This window comes from Anastrepha ludens, chromosome 5 (genome assembly GCF_028408465.1).
Source record: "Anastrepha ludens isolate Willacy chromosome 5, idAnaLude1.1, whole genome shotgun sequence".
NCBI classification, from domain to species: domain Eukaryota; kingdom Metazoa; phylum Arthropoda; class Insecta; order Diptera; family Tephritidae; genus Anastrepha; species Anastrepha ludens.
The window spans coordinates 93,610,713-93,628,207 of NC_071501.1; the positions used below are offsets into that span (position 1 = coordinate 93,610,713).

Here is a 17,495-nt window from a genome sequence, read left to right on the forward strand (position 1 = left end):
AACATTGGAAAGAGTATGCCAAAATTGGACTAAGCGGATGAACCATGAACCGCGCAGTCGCGGTCAACATTTCGATTTAAATAAAAATTTCATGCAGTTTTCTGAATTTTACGTGTGTTTTTTTGAAAAACATTCCTATAGCTCTTAAAAAATCACCCTTTAGCTGTTCGAGACTCTGGAACAGTGGTTTGCCAGTGTAGACATTCTCATCTTCCGTAAAACAGGGCATTCGCAGAGAAAATGGAAAATCGTTTTCTATTTCTCTGGTTGTTTAGAACTGTGGTTGTGTGCCGTGTGAGGGATGCCCATTTTGGCTATGACTACCGTGAGTCCCAAGGCGTTCTGTCGTTACAATGCAATGTCGTTTATCAATGCTGACGTTTGTTTGTAGGTGCGTCATAGGTTGTAGGTGTCGTTTGGTCTTTACATATCCGTTTGGCGTTTTGTAGATATTTTAAGGAAATTGTATTCTTAATTCTGCAAGTATGTTACTCATGGCAGATCCCCCTCTTGCCAGTTCATCTGTTTTTTCATTGTCTTCAATGTTCCAATGTCCCGGGGCGCAGGTTAAGGTAACGTTGGGGTTTGAAGTCTGCTGTGAGCCCGAAACACCAAAATGATCAAAGAGGTTTTTTCTAATAGTGGTCGCCCGTCGACAAGCAATGGCACAGCTCCGTTTATATTTCTGCCATGAAAAAGCTCCTCATCAAAAAACATCTGCCGTTTGATACGCTACCCTAGCTCGGTATTGTCCGAGTCCGGATTTGTCTGAAAATGGGCGTCGAGAAGTAACTTGAGTAACTTCTAGCTGCTCATCGTCGAATACGCCGATTCGCCATGGGGGTTGTTTTACATAATCTGAAAGGTCGATAACTTTAGTATACCATTGTCGATAGCCGAAACAGTCTTCATTTTGTATCTCCAAGACGGTCAATATTCAAGCCGTTTGACTTTGAAAAATGCCAGATTTGAGTGAATTTTCGGTTACTAAAATCGTTCGATAGAATCTCATTACCGCTGAGACTTGTGCCGATCTGTCTTCAGGTTATTCATCAGGCACGATCGTACTGCGAGAGCAGCCATATTTAATTGACAAATTGTGAACAAAGCTATAATACCTCGGCACAGAACTAACACTACGGCACCTAAATACAAAAATACTATTGCATGTGTATAGGAGATTTATTTGTGCGACCTTCTTTGAAATGAATCGTTCGATTTATATAAAATTTTTATGTTTCTCACTTTATTTAGTTATTTAGTGTAAAAATATTGTATATTGCCTAGGAATTTCATTTTATTGATGTATTCGGTATTTGTGTTTCGTTTTATTTTATTTTATTTTTTCATACAAATATACAGTTTATTAGATGGCTACTACACATATTACATATTTAGTTATGTTTTATTTTTCATTTCGCTTATAGTTTACATGCTAATATTACAATTAAAAAACAAGAAGCTTTAAACTTTTGCAACTTCATAGAATAATGGCAGAATTTTTGTTTTCATTTTTGTTTGTATATGTAAAAATTAACATTAACACTTGGGCAAGTACTCTTCGATTACATACAATAATCATTAGAAACTACGGCGTGACCGTAAAGTTTATTCTCGTGGAATTATAAGGAAATCATAGCAAATTGTTACTTGTAACTCTTTTCAGGTTTAAGGTTTGGATGTTTTCTTAACGGCATTTTCTTTGAATCTTTTGTTCTGGGTTTTGCCGACTCGAGTGTAAAGTTAAATAAGTTATTGAATAAAATTGACTTTCGATTTATAGTGGCATACAAGTTTTGGAGAAAATCAAGTTTAAGAATTGTGCTTATGTTGAATTTTTTATACAGACTGTACATCTAGATACTCGTTGCAGCAAATTGCCGGCTTTGAGTGTTTGCATTGCGGGGCGTTGGAACTGTTCGTTGTTCTCGACTGTAACCAGCCAGAAGCTGGTCATTGTTTCATAGAAGTGGCAGTGACCTTTACCGCCATTACACTCAATGAATGGTGTGGCGCGGAAGTCTTCCAGACAAGAACCGGGCGATGCCAACGCCTGACCACCGCCGCCATTACCCACGGCAGTGTGCTAGAATATGGAGAAAAAATAATGTAATTACTTTTTCGCAAGATTTAGAAATTTAACGAAGGCAATTACCATTACGAAGCTGTAGCCTATCCATAAGCTTTCCCATCCGTAGGGGCAGTCGGGAATTGTTAGCGACTGGCTGTGTACAGCGATCACGTTCGCTGGGGCCTCGCAGACCACACAGCGCGAAATATATTTGCTGATTTCTTCGTTATTAATGGGCATCATTGGAATGGGGGCAGATGTTGATAGCCAGAAGGTCTTATCGTTTCTCGATGCATAATTGCAAATGTTGTTCTGGCCGCATGCCATCACTGGCAGTGTTGAGAAGCGACGCACACAGGAACCAGCAGAGCCGAGATCTTGATTGTGCGCATAGTCGTTGCCGTCTACGTACAACATGGAAAAGCCTGTCCATAGTTCGATTTGGCCCAGCGGGCAACGTGGTGTCTCTTCGGATTGACTGTGCTTGACCAGCAGTATGCCGGTAAGGTAGTCTTGTGCTGCTGTGCACGCTGCACCGGCTTCACCTTGTATACCTATCAGGCCGGGAGCACCGTCACGTCCTGGTGGTCCAGGCAAGCCTTGTTCACCTTTAGGTCCTGGTCGTCCGATTTGTCCAATCCGACCAGTTAAGCCCATTTCACCTTTCTCGCCACGTTCGCCTTGTAAGCCAATTAAGCCACGTGGTCCAGGTGCACCACGATCTCCTTTCTCGCCATCGCGACCTGGGTGTCCAGGTTCACCTTTAGGTCCTGGTGGTGGTAGTAGGCCAGGTTCACCCTTTTGACCACGCGCTCCAGGCGTGCCATCTCGTCCATCGCGACCTTTAGGTCCGGTTGCACCCTTTTCACCAGGCGCACCCACAGGTCCAGGTAATCCATCCATACCTGGATAACCGCGATCACCTTTCATTCCATTCAAACCTGGTACACCTTGTGGTCCAGGTAAGCCTTGTTCACCCTTGTCACCCTTTTGGCCTTCAAATCCAGTTAAACCGCGCTCTCCTTTGGGACCTGTGAAACCCATATCACCCTTGAGACCAGGAGCTCCAGGTAAGCCATCAGCGCCGTCACGTCCAGGAAGTCCCATGGGGCCCCGTTCACCCTTTAAGCCAGGTGGACCAACAGGGCCAGGCAAGCCAACCAAACCGGGCATACCAGCGAGGCCAGGAAGACCCTTTTCGCCCTTTTGTCCAATTACACCAGGGGCACCTATTAGCCATATATTTTTTATTTTTTGTATTTAAAATATATAATTTAGAATATATATTTATTTACCTTCACGACCGTTCTTTCCAGACCTTCCGGGCAGACCTTTTTCACCCTTGATGGCAGGCCCAGGTGCTCCAGGCTCGCCAGCAGGACCTTGATCACCCTTAAGACCAGGTTCACCTGCCAAACCAGGCATGCCCAGTGGACCAATTAGTCCACGTTCTCCTTTTTGTCCTCTCAATCCCGGTACACCTTGATTACCCTTAAGGCCCATAGGACCAGGCAAACCAACCACTCCGAATTCACCCATTTCTCCTTTGTCTCCCTTAATGGTTATTGGCTGAGCATCAATTCCGTTTACACCAGGAAAACCACGTTCACCTTTTGGCCCAGGAACTCCAGCTAAACCAGGTAGACCAGTAGCACCCTTGTCACCTTTTACACCCTGTACTCCTTGATAACCATAGTCTCCTTTGTCTCCCTTAGCGCCAGTATACCCAACTGGACCAGGTGCGCCTGTCTCTCCGGGTCTTCCATCGATGCCAGGAGCACCCGGGGCACCCGATAGGCCCATATCCCCCTTATCACCTCTTTGTCCTTTCATTCCAGGGAATCCAGCTTCACCCTTCTGTCCAGGCTTGCCATCACGTCCATCTATACCATCCCGGCCACGATCACCTTTATCACCCTTGGCTCCAGGGGTTCCACGAATGGACACACCCGCGAAACCTTTTTCGCCAGGCAAACCATTTATACCCGGTTGTCCTTCAGGACCGCGTAAACCAGACAGACCCGGCTCACCCTTTTGTCCTTTTTCCGCAGCGTCACCGGGTAAACCTTGTGGACCGTCAAAACCAGGCAAGCCTTGAGCACCCTTTTCGCCATCCAATCCAGGACGACCATCAGTTCCAGGTGGACCTTGTGGACCAATATCACCTTTAATTCCCATTGGGCCAGGGGCACCGGGAGGTCCTCGAGGTCCAGTTAAACCATCATTGCCAGTTAAGCCGATTTCGCCCTTGTCTCCCTTCATGCCTGAAATAAAGTGAACACATCTTTTATTAGTGTTGGTTGGCTAAATATATTTCCATTATGTATTTACCATCTATGCCAGAGGGACCAGGAGTGCCGCGTTTTCCAGGGGCTCCAGTAGCGCCAGGGAAGCCTTTGGGTCCATCGTTACCAGGGGCACCGCGTTCGCCTTTAGATCCGGGCATACCAACCCAACCAGGATTGCCAGGTTCGCCCTTTGCTCCATCACGTCCTTGTACACCATCTACACCAGGCTTACCAGGTGGACCGGGAGGTCCAGGTGGTCCAAGTGGACCAATATCACCTTTAGGACCAACAGGTCCAGCCATACCAGTGAGTCCAGGCAAACCAGAATCACCTTTGTCGCCCGGATAACCCACAGCTCCATCTGGACCCGGTGGGCCGTACGCGCCAGGAGCACCACGATCACCTTTCAGGCCAGGTAAGCCATCACGACCTTGCGGTCCTGGTGGACCAGCAACAGAGATACCTTGTTCACCTTTTAGTCCACGTTCTCCGTTTCTGCCAGGAGGTCCTCTTAATCCATCTTTACCAGGGTTTCCAGGAGCACCCATAACACCTGGGTTGCCTTTCTCTCCTCGTGGACCTGTCAAACCGCGTGGACCTACAGGGCCAACGGGACCTTGTGGACCCGTTTCACCTTTCGGTCCAACACGTCCTTGGTCACCCTTGTCGCCCATGGGACCCATTGGACCAGGCATTCCAGGTATACCTCGATCACCTTTATTTCCCTTGGCGGGAACTGTTAACATGGCGGCGTCACAGGTTCCAGGATCACCCTTTTGCCCAGGATATCCGGAGGTTCCCTTGTCACCCTTGATTCCATCACGACCTGGGCGACCAGGTTCACCCTTTATGCTTAAACCGGGGATACCATCACGTCCATCGCGTCCTGGGTTTCCAGGCATACCATCAACACCAGGCTGACCAGCATAACCCTTATCACCTTTAGCACCTATTTCTCCTTTGGCACCACTAATACCAGAAAAACCAGATTCACCACGGTCTCCCTTCAAACCAGCTGGTCCAGGATAGCCTCTGTCACCTTTATCTCCCTTCTCAGTTTTGGTAAGACTTATGTCGATTATCGCATCTTTACCAGCGGGACCTTCAGGTCCCATCATTCCGTCTCTGCCATCTTCACCTTTTTCGCCAGGAGGTCCATCCATACCAGCAATTCCGTCAGAACCACGTTCGCCAGGAGCACCAACAGCTCCAGGAGGACCTCGTGCACCGGGTGTTCCAGGAATACCGTCCAAGCCGCGATCGCCTTTATCACCTTTAGCACCAGCAGGACAGGACGAGCATTTACCGCCTACATCACCCTTGGCACCCATGTCACCTTTTTGTCCGGGAATACCAGGGCGCCCTTGATCACCTTTCTGACCAGGTAATCCAGCACGTCCAGGAGAACCTGGACGCCCAAATTTGGAATCTCCTGGCGCACCAGCGTTACCTTTGAAACCTCGTTCACCTTTTTGGCCTTTTAATCCGGGAATACTGTTTAGAGAAATGGATTGCAAATTTAGCGCCATAAATTTTCAATCTGTCTAACAAGTCTTTTTAACTTACCCAGGTGTGCCATCATCACCTTTAGGACCCACAATACCAATACCAGGATATCCGGGCTCACCCTTTTGACCTTCTGGACCTGGTGGACCAGTATGACCCATGGGACCAATGGGACCAGTAGGACCTGTGCGACCTGCATTACCCTTTTCACCTTTCTCGCCAGGGGGACCTTCAACACCAGGGCGGCCAGGTAAACCTGGACCACCTTTAGGTCCAGGAATACCTTGTGCACCAGGAGGACCGTCAACACCATCTAAACCCTTGGGACCAGGAGCACCGGTGTAACCACGGGGACCTTTGGGGCCAGGTGCACCAGGAGAGCCTCGACCACCACCAGGCGGACCTGGAGGTCCAAGTAAACCGCGCTCGCCGGGTCTGCCAGGAAGACCTGGTTCACCCTTTTGCCCAGGTTTACCAGCCAAACCGTTTAATCCAGTTTCACCACGATCACCCTTTTGACCAGGTGGGCCAGGGGGTCCGAAATTACCTTGACGTCCCTGAAATATTACAAATAAAATTTTTGCATTTCAATAAATTGTTTTGTCATTAACTTACTCTATCACCTGGACCGCCAGGCAAACCTTTTTCACCCTTCATACCATCACGACCAGTCTCGCCAGTATAACCCGGATCACCTTTCGCTCCAGGTATACCTGGCTCTCCCTTCTCACCCCTTTCGCCCTTTTCTCCGGTAATGCTTTTTTGCGTCGTCGAATGCTTCACAGAAGCGGGCTCTCCCTTTTCACCCTTGTCACCTTTCTTGCCAGGTTGTGGAGGGGCAAAGCATGGCGCACCTTTATCACCCTTCAGACCGCGTTCACCACGTGGACCAGGTGGACCATACTGTCCAGTATCACCACGATCACCTTTAGGACCTTGTTGACCTTCGGGACCTGGGTTGCCAGAGCGTCCAGCGAAACCAGGTTCACCCTTTTCACCTTTAGCATAATCACCATTTTCCTTTGCAGGCTCACCCTTTTCACCTTTAACACCAGGCTGACCGGGATAACCGCGTGGACCAGCCATACCACTCAGACCTTGTAGACCGGGTATACCATCTTGGCCGTCACAACCATCTTTGCCAGGTGATCCAGGGGAGCCAGGATTACCTGAGATACCCTGTACACCGGGTACGCCAGGCATACCAGGAATGCCGGAAACACCTCGTTCACCTTTATAACCGCGTGGACCTAATGGACCAGGATCACCTTTTTGGCCCTTATCGCCGGGTGGACCTTCGGGACCAGGATACCCAGGCATGCCTTTCGGACCGGGTGGACCAGCTTCACCGGGAAAACCGCGATTACCCTTCTCAGCAAAACATTTTGGGATACAACCAACTGTGCCGGATGTGCAATTTCGAGGAGGTCCTTGACGATTTGTGGTCACAGTTTCGATAATCGCATAACTATCATCGATTGGTGAACGTGGAGGCGTTGATTCATCTCTATAATGGCTGGGTGGATTATAAATTGCACCCGTGTCGGTATTTTTCCAAAATTGCTGAATAAAATAAAATTAAGCGAAATTAAATGAAAGTGAACACAGTTTAATAGCTAATCCTACCGCATTTGCGCCAAGTAACGCTCCAGCTATTGTAGCGGCGAAAATTAGCCTACAAAATAGAAAAATTTCGAGTGTCATTAGTGCCGAAAGAAAAATTAAGAAATTAAATTTAATCAATAAATGTAGCACATAAATTGAAAATATTAAAAATATGCAATAAGTAGTTTTAATAATTTAAAATATAAGTTTACAATATAAGTATAGCGTTTTTCAATAGGGGCGCTTCAACTTTTTTCCGATAGGGAGGGCGAACGACGCAATATTTTTTATTTTTCGCTTGTCATTTGTAACCTTCATTAGTATACATTTCATCATGGAACGCTACACACTTGAGCAACGATTGCAAATCGTGCAAATTTTTTATGAAAATAATCGTCCAGAAAAAAAGTAATGATCCAGATTTTTTCCAAAAAATCATCTTCAGTGATGAAGCTCACTTTTGACTCAATGGCTTTGTCAACAAGCAAAATATGCGTTACTGGGCAGAAAGCAATCCACACGTGATTCATGAGGCACCGTTGCATCCCGAAAAAATCACTGTTTGGTGCGGTTTACATGCCGGCGGCGTAATTGGCACATATTTTTTCGTTGACGAGAACGATCGCTACGTTACTGTGAATGGAAATCGATACCGCGACATGATAAACGATTATTTTTGGCCGCAATTGAATGGTATGGACTTAGACGACATGTGGTTTCAACAGGACGGGGCCTCAAGCCACACAGCACACGCTACAATTGATTTGTTGAAGAGTAAGTTCGATGAGCGCATTATTTCCAGAAATGGACCGGTCGAATGGCCGCCGCGCTCGTGTGATTTGACGCCTCTAGACTATTTTCTTTGGGGTTATGTGAAGTCATTGGTCTACAGTAACAAGCCGGCGACGATTTGTGAGCTCAGAGCCAATATTGAACGCGAAATTGCTGGAATTTCGGCCGATTTATGCAAAAGAGTGGTCGAAAATTGGGTTCAACGATTGGACTTCGTAAAACGTGCACGCGGTGGTCATGCAAAAGAAATCGAATTTCATACTTAAATGTATATGTTCAAACTCGATAATAAAAAAAAATTAGTTAAAAAAGTCAAACCGTTTGTGTTTTATTCAAAAAAAAAAGTTGAAGCGCTCTTACTGAAAAACGCTTTATTTACACATACAAACACACAGAAGATAAGTCTTTGCGCCTCAGCATTTCATGTGCATAACTGCTTGCACATACACACATACATACTTGCTGGCATTTCTGTAATTGTGTGTGTTGTGAGATCTTTACCAGAGAAATTTTTTAAAGAGAAACACAGCGAAGAGACACTCATATTTAAGAGACAGGTTTCTAAAAAATTCAGACTAGGCAGAGAACTTTTCACCGTAAAAGTTACCACTTAATTAAATCGTTAACAAAGTAGGGTTTTAGAGATGCTAAGATTACAGGAAATAAAATAATCAAACAAAAAGTGGAAACAGTATCAGTATTAAAAATAGAATATTCGACTTAGGGTGAGGAATAGGATGCAGAATTTTAAATTATTATTACTATGATGGAATTTAGCACTGGGACCAAAAGGTTCTATTGTACAAGAAATTCAAAATAGGCTCTGAAAATTTAAAATTAAAAATGCGATTGTGATCTTTGAAAGATGTGGTTAGATTTAAAGAGAAGTGAAATTAACTAGTGGTTGTCCACTACAGAACACACTCAGGCCATAGCCCATTGTGGTTCCACATAGGAAATTTGTCCCGATCTCTCCTAAAACCGATATGAACTGATCAAAAACATTAGAAGATCAGTGAATTCCATAGTGCTGAGATTTTTCAACTCATTAACGAGTTATCTACTTAAGTATTGAGACAGCTTCTGCAGAATTCGGGAAACCGAAAGCCAAAAGAGATCCACAGCTGTTCGGAATAAAACCTATCTGTATAAGATACAATTAGTTTTGCTAAACGGTTTTAAAAACCTTAAAAATAGTTGAGCAAAATAGTGAACCTTTACTTCGAACTTGCCATAGTTTCGGAATCAACAAATTTATCTTTGTCAAGTAGTTGAGAGAACTAAAAGAGTTAAAGGACACGGTATAGTTTACTGTCTCAGCTAGTTAAGCCCATTTTAATAGTTGGAGGAGAAAAAGGTGCTTGGGTGGTTGGTTGGTTAGAGTGGTGGTTCATCCAGAATCCAACTAGCGCTTCCGCACAATTTTGTTGCCACATCCCCGTTACCAAATTGTTTAACAGTTATTTACAGTAAGACTATATCCAGTCTGTGCGGTTTAGGAACCTTATTAGGTTGTTGACGTCTAAACCAGACAATTGCTCGAGACTCTCGAACAGCGGTTTGCCCAGGGTTAACATTCTGCCCATCCATAGGGCAGGGCATTCACAGAGGAAATGGAAGATTGTTTCTTTTTTCTCCGGTTGTTTACAACTATGACAGTATGTGTTGTGAGGGATGCCCATTTTGGCGGCTTGTTCTCCGATAGACCAGAAGCCAGTTATGACTGCCGTTAGTCTTCAGGCGTCCCGTCGAGTCATGTTTATCAATGTCGACGATTGCTTGAGGTTGTAGGAGGGCCATAACGTCCGGCTCATTTTGCATTTCGTCTGGTCTCTCCATCTACAATCTGCAATTCGAAGGTATTTTAGGGAAATTGCATTCTTGACCGCACCTAATGGTGTGAATACTGGTACTGCAAGAACGCTATTCATGGCAACGAAAAAGCTGATAAACAGGCAAGAGGGGGACCAGTTCATCAGCTTTTTCGTTACCTTCTATGTTCCGGTGCCCCAGGACCCAAATTAAGGTTACTTTATGGTTTGCACTCAAGGTACTTTGCTCCACCACTTTAGAGGTTGTTATAGTCGCGTCCAGTGCCTGGATGGCAGCTTGGCTATACGAAAGAATAGCGATATAACCCTTAAAAGAGAAATCTCGGTTAGTAACCTAAAAGCTTCCCCAATTGCCAGTACGCCCGCCTGCTTAGTGTTGCAAGGAATTCTTAGGTTTAGGAGATATTAAGATACAAAATTTTAAAAACTTAATTAAAAAAAACTGGAGATATTTTACTTTATGTATTATATTAGTTTGGGGAAGAATAAATCTATTATTTATGTAAAATGTTTGCTCAAATTTTTTAAAAATGTTTTACGGTCGATCTTTAGCTCGTGGGGCTGCTACGATGCTACGACTACCAGAATACCGGTCTACTTCGATTATTTTTGTGATTTTATCGACAATTTCTTTAACACCTAAAATGCCTGAACGGAATCACGAAGCCGAAATTGCACGTAATTAGCTGTTACAGTATCGGCACCATAAACCACCACCACCATTCACAATTTCAGCGGCCTGGCTTGCATTTTCCCCTTTATAAAAAAAACCGAATTTTCTCAACCGAACTCAATGGAATAAACCAAAAACAGCACAAGAGTTTTTTTAGTGTGAAACCTTGACAACGAGTAAAAACTCGAAATTGTGTGATCGATATTTTGCGAGATATCGATCACTACAGCCATCTACAGAGAAAATAATGAACTTCTTATGCTTAAACTTACACATTTGGCGTTTACACCCCCATAATCCTATTTCATGTTTTTCCACCAATATAGGGACCTACAATTTTATGTCGCCTCCGAATGGGTAATGATTTTTTATGAGTAGCTTTTTGACAGCAGAAGAGGGGCAACCACTGTTAAAAAATGTGTATCCATCATTTGGTGTTTATTCCCACACTGGCTTTCGAATCCAAGCACTACCGTATGGTATTCACGCACTATTGCTCGCATATAAACCGATTCTTCAGACAAGGGAATTTTTTCTGCTTTCTAAGTTACACAGCTGAACTTGTGTATAGAAAACCAAACTAGAAAAGGTTTGGGTCCGACTTGGTGTTTCCAATCTGAGTCAGCTTAATTGTGAACAATAAGCAACTGGTGTGTTTTGTTGAAGCCGATCAAAATCTCATGCATATTGATACATATATACATCATTGCAGCAAAAAAAAAAATCGTCGCTAGTATCAACCTGCGCCTAACTGCAGGTTGATATCAAATTTATGTTCCTGCATCTCATTTCTGGTTTATGTCCTAGGCAAACGGTGAATAATAACACCGGAGTAAAGTTAATGTATAGGAAAAAGCAATTTTTCGCTTGCGCCTTACGCCCTCCCCCTCTAAAGATATCACCTTAAGGAACGCACATATTTGTGGTTACACAATTGGACAGATGTTTGATTGGAGAACGAATGCCTCGCATTCATCTGCAGCGAAACGGAATTGAGCAACAGAAAGCAATACTTTGATAAAAAATGACTATCGAACTTTAACTGTCTTAAGAATGCTCAAATGCTGTGAGCGACGTGGAATTAACATTTTCGGGTCCTCTTTAACACTTTCAAGAATAAAATCAAAATTATCTTTCGAGCATTCCGATTGCGTACAGTTTGGATGCTATAATATTTAACATCTACATAACTGCTAGTCTCAAATTTTGTGATAATATACTTTATTTCGGCAGCCGTAGCCGAATGGGTTGGTGCGTGACTACCATTCGGAATTCACAGAGGGAACGTAGGTTCAAATCTCGGTGAAACACCAAAATTAAAAACAAAAAAAGAAAAACATTTTTCTAATAGCGGTCGCCCCTCGGCAGGCAATGGCAAACCTCTGAGAGTATTTCTGCCATGAAAAAGCTCCTCAAAAAAATATCTGCCGTTCGGAGTCGGCTTAAAACTGTAGGTCCCTCCATTTGTGGAACAACATCAAAACGCACACCACAAATAGGAGGAGAAGCTCGGCCAAACACTTTCGCGTTCAGTAGGAAGCTTATGACGACCAAATACATCAAGTAATTTACGGAAAACAAGTTTAACTGAACGTCCATTCTTCATAGTAAAGTTCAACAAATTGTATGCGTCTTTCTACACTGTACGATGAATTTTTTACAAATGGCAAAAAAGGAAAGCAGATGACGCTCAGCTAAGCTGACGAAAATAGTCCGTATTGGAGAACCCTGTATAACTGTTGATATTGTTCAATGGAACAAGATATAAGGAAGACATAGGCCAAGCGTTTCATTCAATCGGGCAAACTTCGAAGATTTTCCATTTTCTAAAGAAGGATTGATAGAAAAAGTTTTTTCTTATGCAGTCACTCCTCAGAAGTCTTCAAATGTATTTCTGCCATGAAAAAACTCTTCATAAAAAACCATCTGCCTTTCGGAGTCGGCTTAAAACTCTGGGTCCTTCTATATGTGGAAAAAACCAACTGTGATTGGAGGCGACGTAAAACTATAGGTCCCTCCATTTGTGGAAATCATCAATTCAACCCCCACAAATTGGAGCAGGAGCTCGGCCAAACACAATAAAGAGCGCAAGAGCCAATTATATATATATAGGTATATATATATAAAGAAGGCGCCATCGCCATTAGTAGCGCTTTTGTGTTATTAGAAATCCCGGAAATTAACTCATCGGTATACTAGCCAGCCGATTGCTTTTAGACTCACTGAATAAGTTTGTCTTTAATTGAATAAGAAGAAAATAGTCAAATTTTCAGATAGGTGCCGCTTTGTTAAACTCGGCCAAAATCGTGTAAGCGGTTATTGCGCCACTCAAGAAGAAGAAGAAGACGCTGTGATGGAGATATCTCTAAAAATCATTTCAATTTGGCTCATATTCAAAACATAAAAGCAAAGGAAATTAATAAAAGCTACGCACATATTGAACCATAGAAAAATACAGCCAATTCGGGCTAGGTTAGCATAGGTTGAAGCGGTTGTCCTGTGGGACACAATAAGGCTCATAGTCCATTATGATCAATTCGGGCTATAGAAACCATTAGTTTTAATACATTTTTAATTTTGTTTTTTTATTCTAAATAATTCTATTATTTCTATTTAATTTGAAAGTGGAGCCATCAACACCGCTGTATAAAAACCCGGATATGGAATATAGATTTGAAGGTCTATAAAATGAGTTTGTATATGTAATATACCTTTACGCGCTTCATTGCTTGTCTGCTTGTGTACTGCAGCTGTTTAATTCACAAGTGTGAAATATGATTGACGTAAAACGTAATTTTCAACCATTATAAATCTTCCGATAAGTTGATCAATTTTGCGCCACCTTGTACTTGTACTTTCGAAGGCTGAGCCGAATAAAAGTGCATGTCGCTTGAGAGACGGTTGTTGATCACCTAAGACAACATTCACAGATTGATAACTAAAGAAGATTTTTTCTATATCATTTGGAATAACGTTTCTAAGTAAGTGAAATTGCTGCCTAAGGTAAGTTATTACTTTTCTATAAAGCTCATAGCGGAGGCATCTTACATTTCTGTGCGGTGATTCATTTCGAACATTTATGTTAGGTAAACGGCCATAAAATTGGATGTACTTTTCCCAATAGGGAAACTAAATACATCATTATTTCAGTATTCATTGGCATTTCATCATGGGAAGGCTTACGTCTCAACAACGTTTAAAAATCGTGCATCGATTCGAATCGTAGAATCGAATTGCGAAAATCGACGCTCTGTAAAAAGTGTTGATCGCGCGCTCAGGCCGACTTATGATGTACAGCGATGGGGTCCATTTTTAACTTTATGGCTACGTCAATAAACAAAATAGGCATATTTGGGCTGAGCAGCAACACGAAGCCATTTAAGAACAGTCATTACATCTTTTAAAAATAACCGTTTGGTGTGGCCTATGGGCTGGAGGAATCATCGGCCCATATTTCTTTAAAGACGAGGCCAGCGCCAATGTAACAGTGAATGGCGAACGCTACCGCGCCATGATGAACGACTTTCTGATGCCGGAAATTGAAGCCCGTGATTTCCACAACATTTGGTTCCAACAAAACGGCGAACGCCGCTACTTGCCATACAGCCCGTGAAGCAATGGATTTACTGCGCCGTTGGCTGTCGTTTCGGTGAGCAATTTATCTCTCGTCTCGGATCAGTGGATTGAGCACCAAGATCGTGTGATATCACAACTTTGGACTTTTACTTGTGAGGGAATGTATAGTCTGAATGCTTTGTGGATAAACCAGCTTCGATTAAGTCATTGAAAGCCAACATTACTAAAGTTATTCGCGAGATACCGACCGAAGTCCTCCAGCGAGTAACTCAGAATTGATGTTTACGGATGGCCGAATTACGGCGCAGTTATGAATGGTTCTACAGAAAAATAATAAAGATTGCCCAATCAATTTGAATTTTCGCTGATTTATTTCTATTCAAAATCCATTATTTATATTTGTATGTTGTAACGGCATAAAAGAATAGCCATGCATTTTCAGAAAACGCTGCTGAAGTGCAAGAACCGACTATAAGTTAATCAGCAGAATTTTATTGCTTAATAAAATTAAAAGTTCAAAGTTCAAAAAAGTTAAAAAAAATATTAATTTCAAACAAATAAAAATTCGAAAAGAAAAAAAATTAATTTATCTGGATATACATATGTATGCATATAATTGGCGCTTAAACCCTTTATAGAAACATTAAAAATAAATAAATTTCACAAGAAAAAATTACAAAAAAAATTAAAACAACGTAATAATCTTCATATATGCATGTATATGATTGGCGTTTAAATTCATTACACAAATTTTTTCAAAATAAATTTTTGTTTTTTAATTTACATGTGTATAAATATTCATACAATTGGCGCTTACGCCCTTTATTGGACGTTTAGCCCAGTTACTGCTTCTATTTGTACATCTTGATGTTTTCGCACAAATGGAGGAACCTACGGTTTTAAGCGACCTGCAAACGGCAGATGGCTTTTTCATAGCATAAACACATCCGGAGGCCTGCAATTGCCTGCCAAGGGGTAACCGCTACTAGAAAAACTTTTCTATCATTTGGTGTTTCAAATACATATCAGAGTTCGGACTAGGGCACTACCGAGTGATAGTCTAGAACGGCCGCCGTGATATAAATCATTTCAAATAAATAAAGAATTTTCTAAAAAAAATATATTTATAAAGTTGTAATTAAATTAAAGAATAAATACATTTTTTAAGCGGAGCTTTTTCATGGCAGAAATACACTTAGAGGTTTGCATTGCCTGCCGAGGGGCGACCGCTATTAGAAAAATGTTTTTCTTCAATTTGGTGTTTCTTATCCGGAGATTCGAGCCTACGTATTCCGAATGGTAGTCACGCACCAACCCATTCGGGTACGGCCGCCGCTTAATTAAATTAATTCACCTTAAATTGTACATTTGTCTTCATTATTTAACGGTATTTTTTCTTATATCCATATTAAGAATGAAATTTATATTAACTTCCGAAAAACGTACGAACTATCATTTAAAATACTCTCTTATGCTCTCGTTAAAGCTATAAATTAACTTCATTAAAATTATTAAATATTTTATTCTTAATATTTAGTGAAAATTACGTGCGCAGCCGCCATAACTTACGAGCAGTCGAGCAAATCTGCTGAAGGTATGAGTGAGTAGAGTTTTCAACTAAGTAAAATTTCGAAACTTGGTTTCATGCATTTGGGTAGAAACTAGTTGATCTTATTTAACTTTATTTAATTTTAAAAATAATTTATCTTTCATTTAAGCTCTGTGTTTTTTAAGTTATAACGGTATTTCGCCAAACGTCACGTTACAGTTGCACAATCATAAACATTTCCACTTACCGCTTCCAGTGGGGCTCCATCATGCCCTACGCTCTATGCACGCGCTCCTTTCACTTTTTCCAACTTTTTTCAATTTTCAACAGTCAACTGCCTTAAATGAACAAAAATAGAAATGTTCATAAAAAATTAAACAAAAGAAAAAAATCATATGCCAACATTTAGGGAAATCTTTAAAACTAAGATAAATCTACTGAGCTGAGTACACCAAATGAACACAACGAACAAGGCACACCAAAGTATTTTTTTTTTGCACTTAGAGCACACATTTTAATTAGCCACTTAGTTGGAAAAATTGTTTCTAGCATAATTTTCATTATAAAATAATTCCTTTACTTTTTATTCGTTGCCACTCTTCAAATCGATGAATTAATAAAATATAATATTTAATATAAAAAAACTAAACATTAAAAAGTTCACGTATTTTTCGTCGTATTAATTTTTTATTCATTTAACTACTTTTTTTTTGTTTTCTTTCTTTAAACTACGTAAACGAACGGAATAGAAAAACGAAACTTTCGAAATTAACAAAAGGCGAATTTTTTTTTCTGCCTTTGACAAACCCCATCAACCCTAACGCGTTGTGCGGGTACGACGGGCTTCCTAAAGCGATCTAACACTATGGATCGACTGGAGCGGACTGAATGGTCGACTCGCTGACGCTGGCTGCTAGACGAGCATAATTCCCGCAAACGCACCACACACCAACTCCAACAATCGCAAAATACAAAAATACAAAAAAAACACACACATAAAAAATATATATGAACGCCACCGACAAAGAAGCAATGGCTATGGCGTACACGGCTCTAGAAGCAGCCACTTACTTTAGAAGGCACCACTCGACTAATTATAGTATAACTTCCAGCCAACGACAAACGTCCATCAATGGCCCGCCAACCAAACCGCTTTACGCTCATCTACATCGTGTCGTATATGTATGCCTGTGCATGTACAAGCACAACAGCTTACTACATGCTTTCCTAGTGTATGTGAGTTCGCTTGGCAGCATTTGTGTGAGAGACTCTGCTCACACGGATTGCTGGAGGAGATACAGAACAGCGTCGGTTGCGCCACCGACTCAGTGATAAGCTTCGTTCGTGATCAGCTTTTCATAAACACCCATATACGCATGCACGAGTGTGCGTTCATTTTGTGTATGTCTGAGACGTGCGAGTGTGCTATTCTGCAAGACATTCATTTGGGCATGCTCGGATCTGCCGAGGCATCATATTGTTTGTGCTGATCTTGCGACATGCCACCCATTCATGATGATACCGATGTGCCGACATATCCGCCGTGTGCGAATATGTACACAAATATATACTCACTACAAATAAATGCCTATATATGCATGTA

At 42.0% G+C, this 17,495-nt stretch overlaps 1 protein-coding gene across 1 annotated transcript; it reads right to left on the reverse strand.

The window, feature by feature from the left end:
- Positions 1–1,189: 1,189 nt before the first annotated feature.
- LOC128862793 (collagen alpha-1(IV) chain) lies at positions 1,190–16,788 on the reverse strand. The gene is made up of 9 exons (XM_054101532.1): positions 16,473–16,788; positions 16,140–16,230; positions 7,492–7,540; positions 6,481–7,428; positions 5,926–6,422; positions 4,403–5,853; positions 3,367–4,335; positions 2,156–3,300; positions 1,190–2,086 (listed from the first exon to the last, which is right to left on the reverse strand). Exons 2-9 carry the CDS (start codon positions 16,160–16,162, stop codon positions 1,826–1,828), a joined length of 5,343 nt encoding a protein of 1,780 aa, XP_053957507.1. The 5' UTR covers positions 16,163–16,230; positions 16,473–16,788; the 3' UTR covers positions 1,190–1,825.
- Between the last annotated feature and the right edge of the window lie 707 nt (positions 16,789–17,495).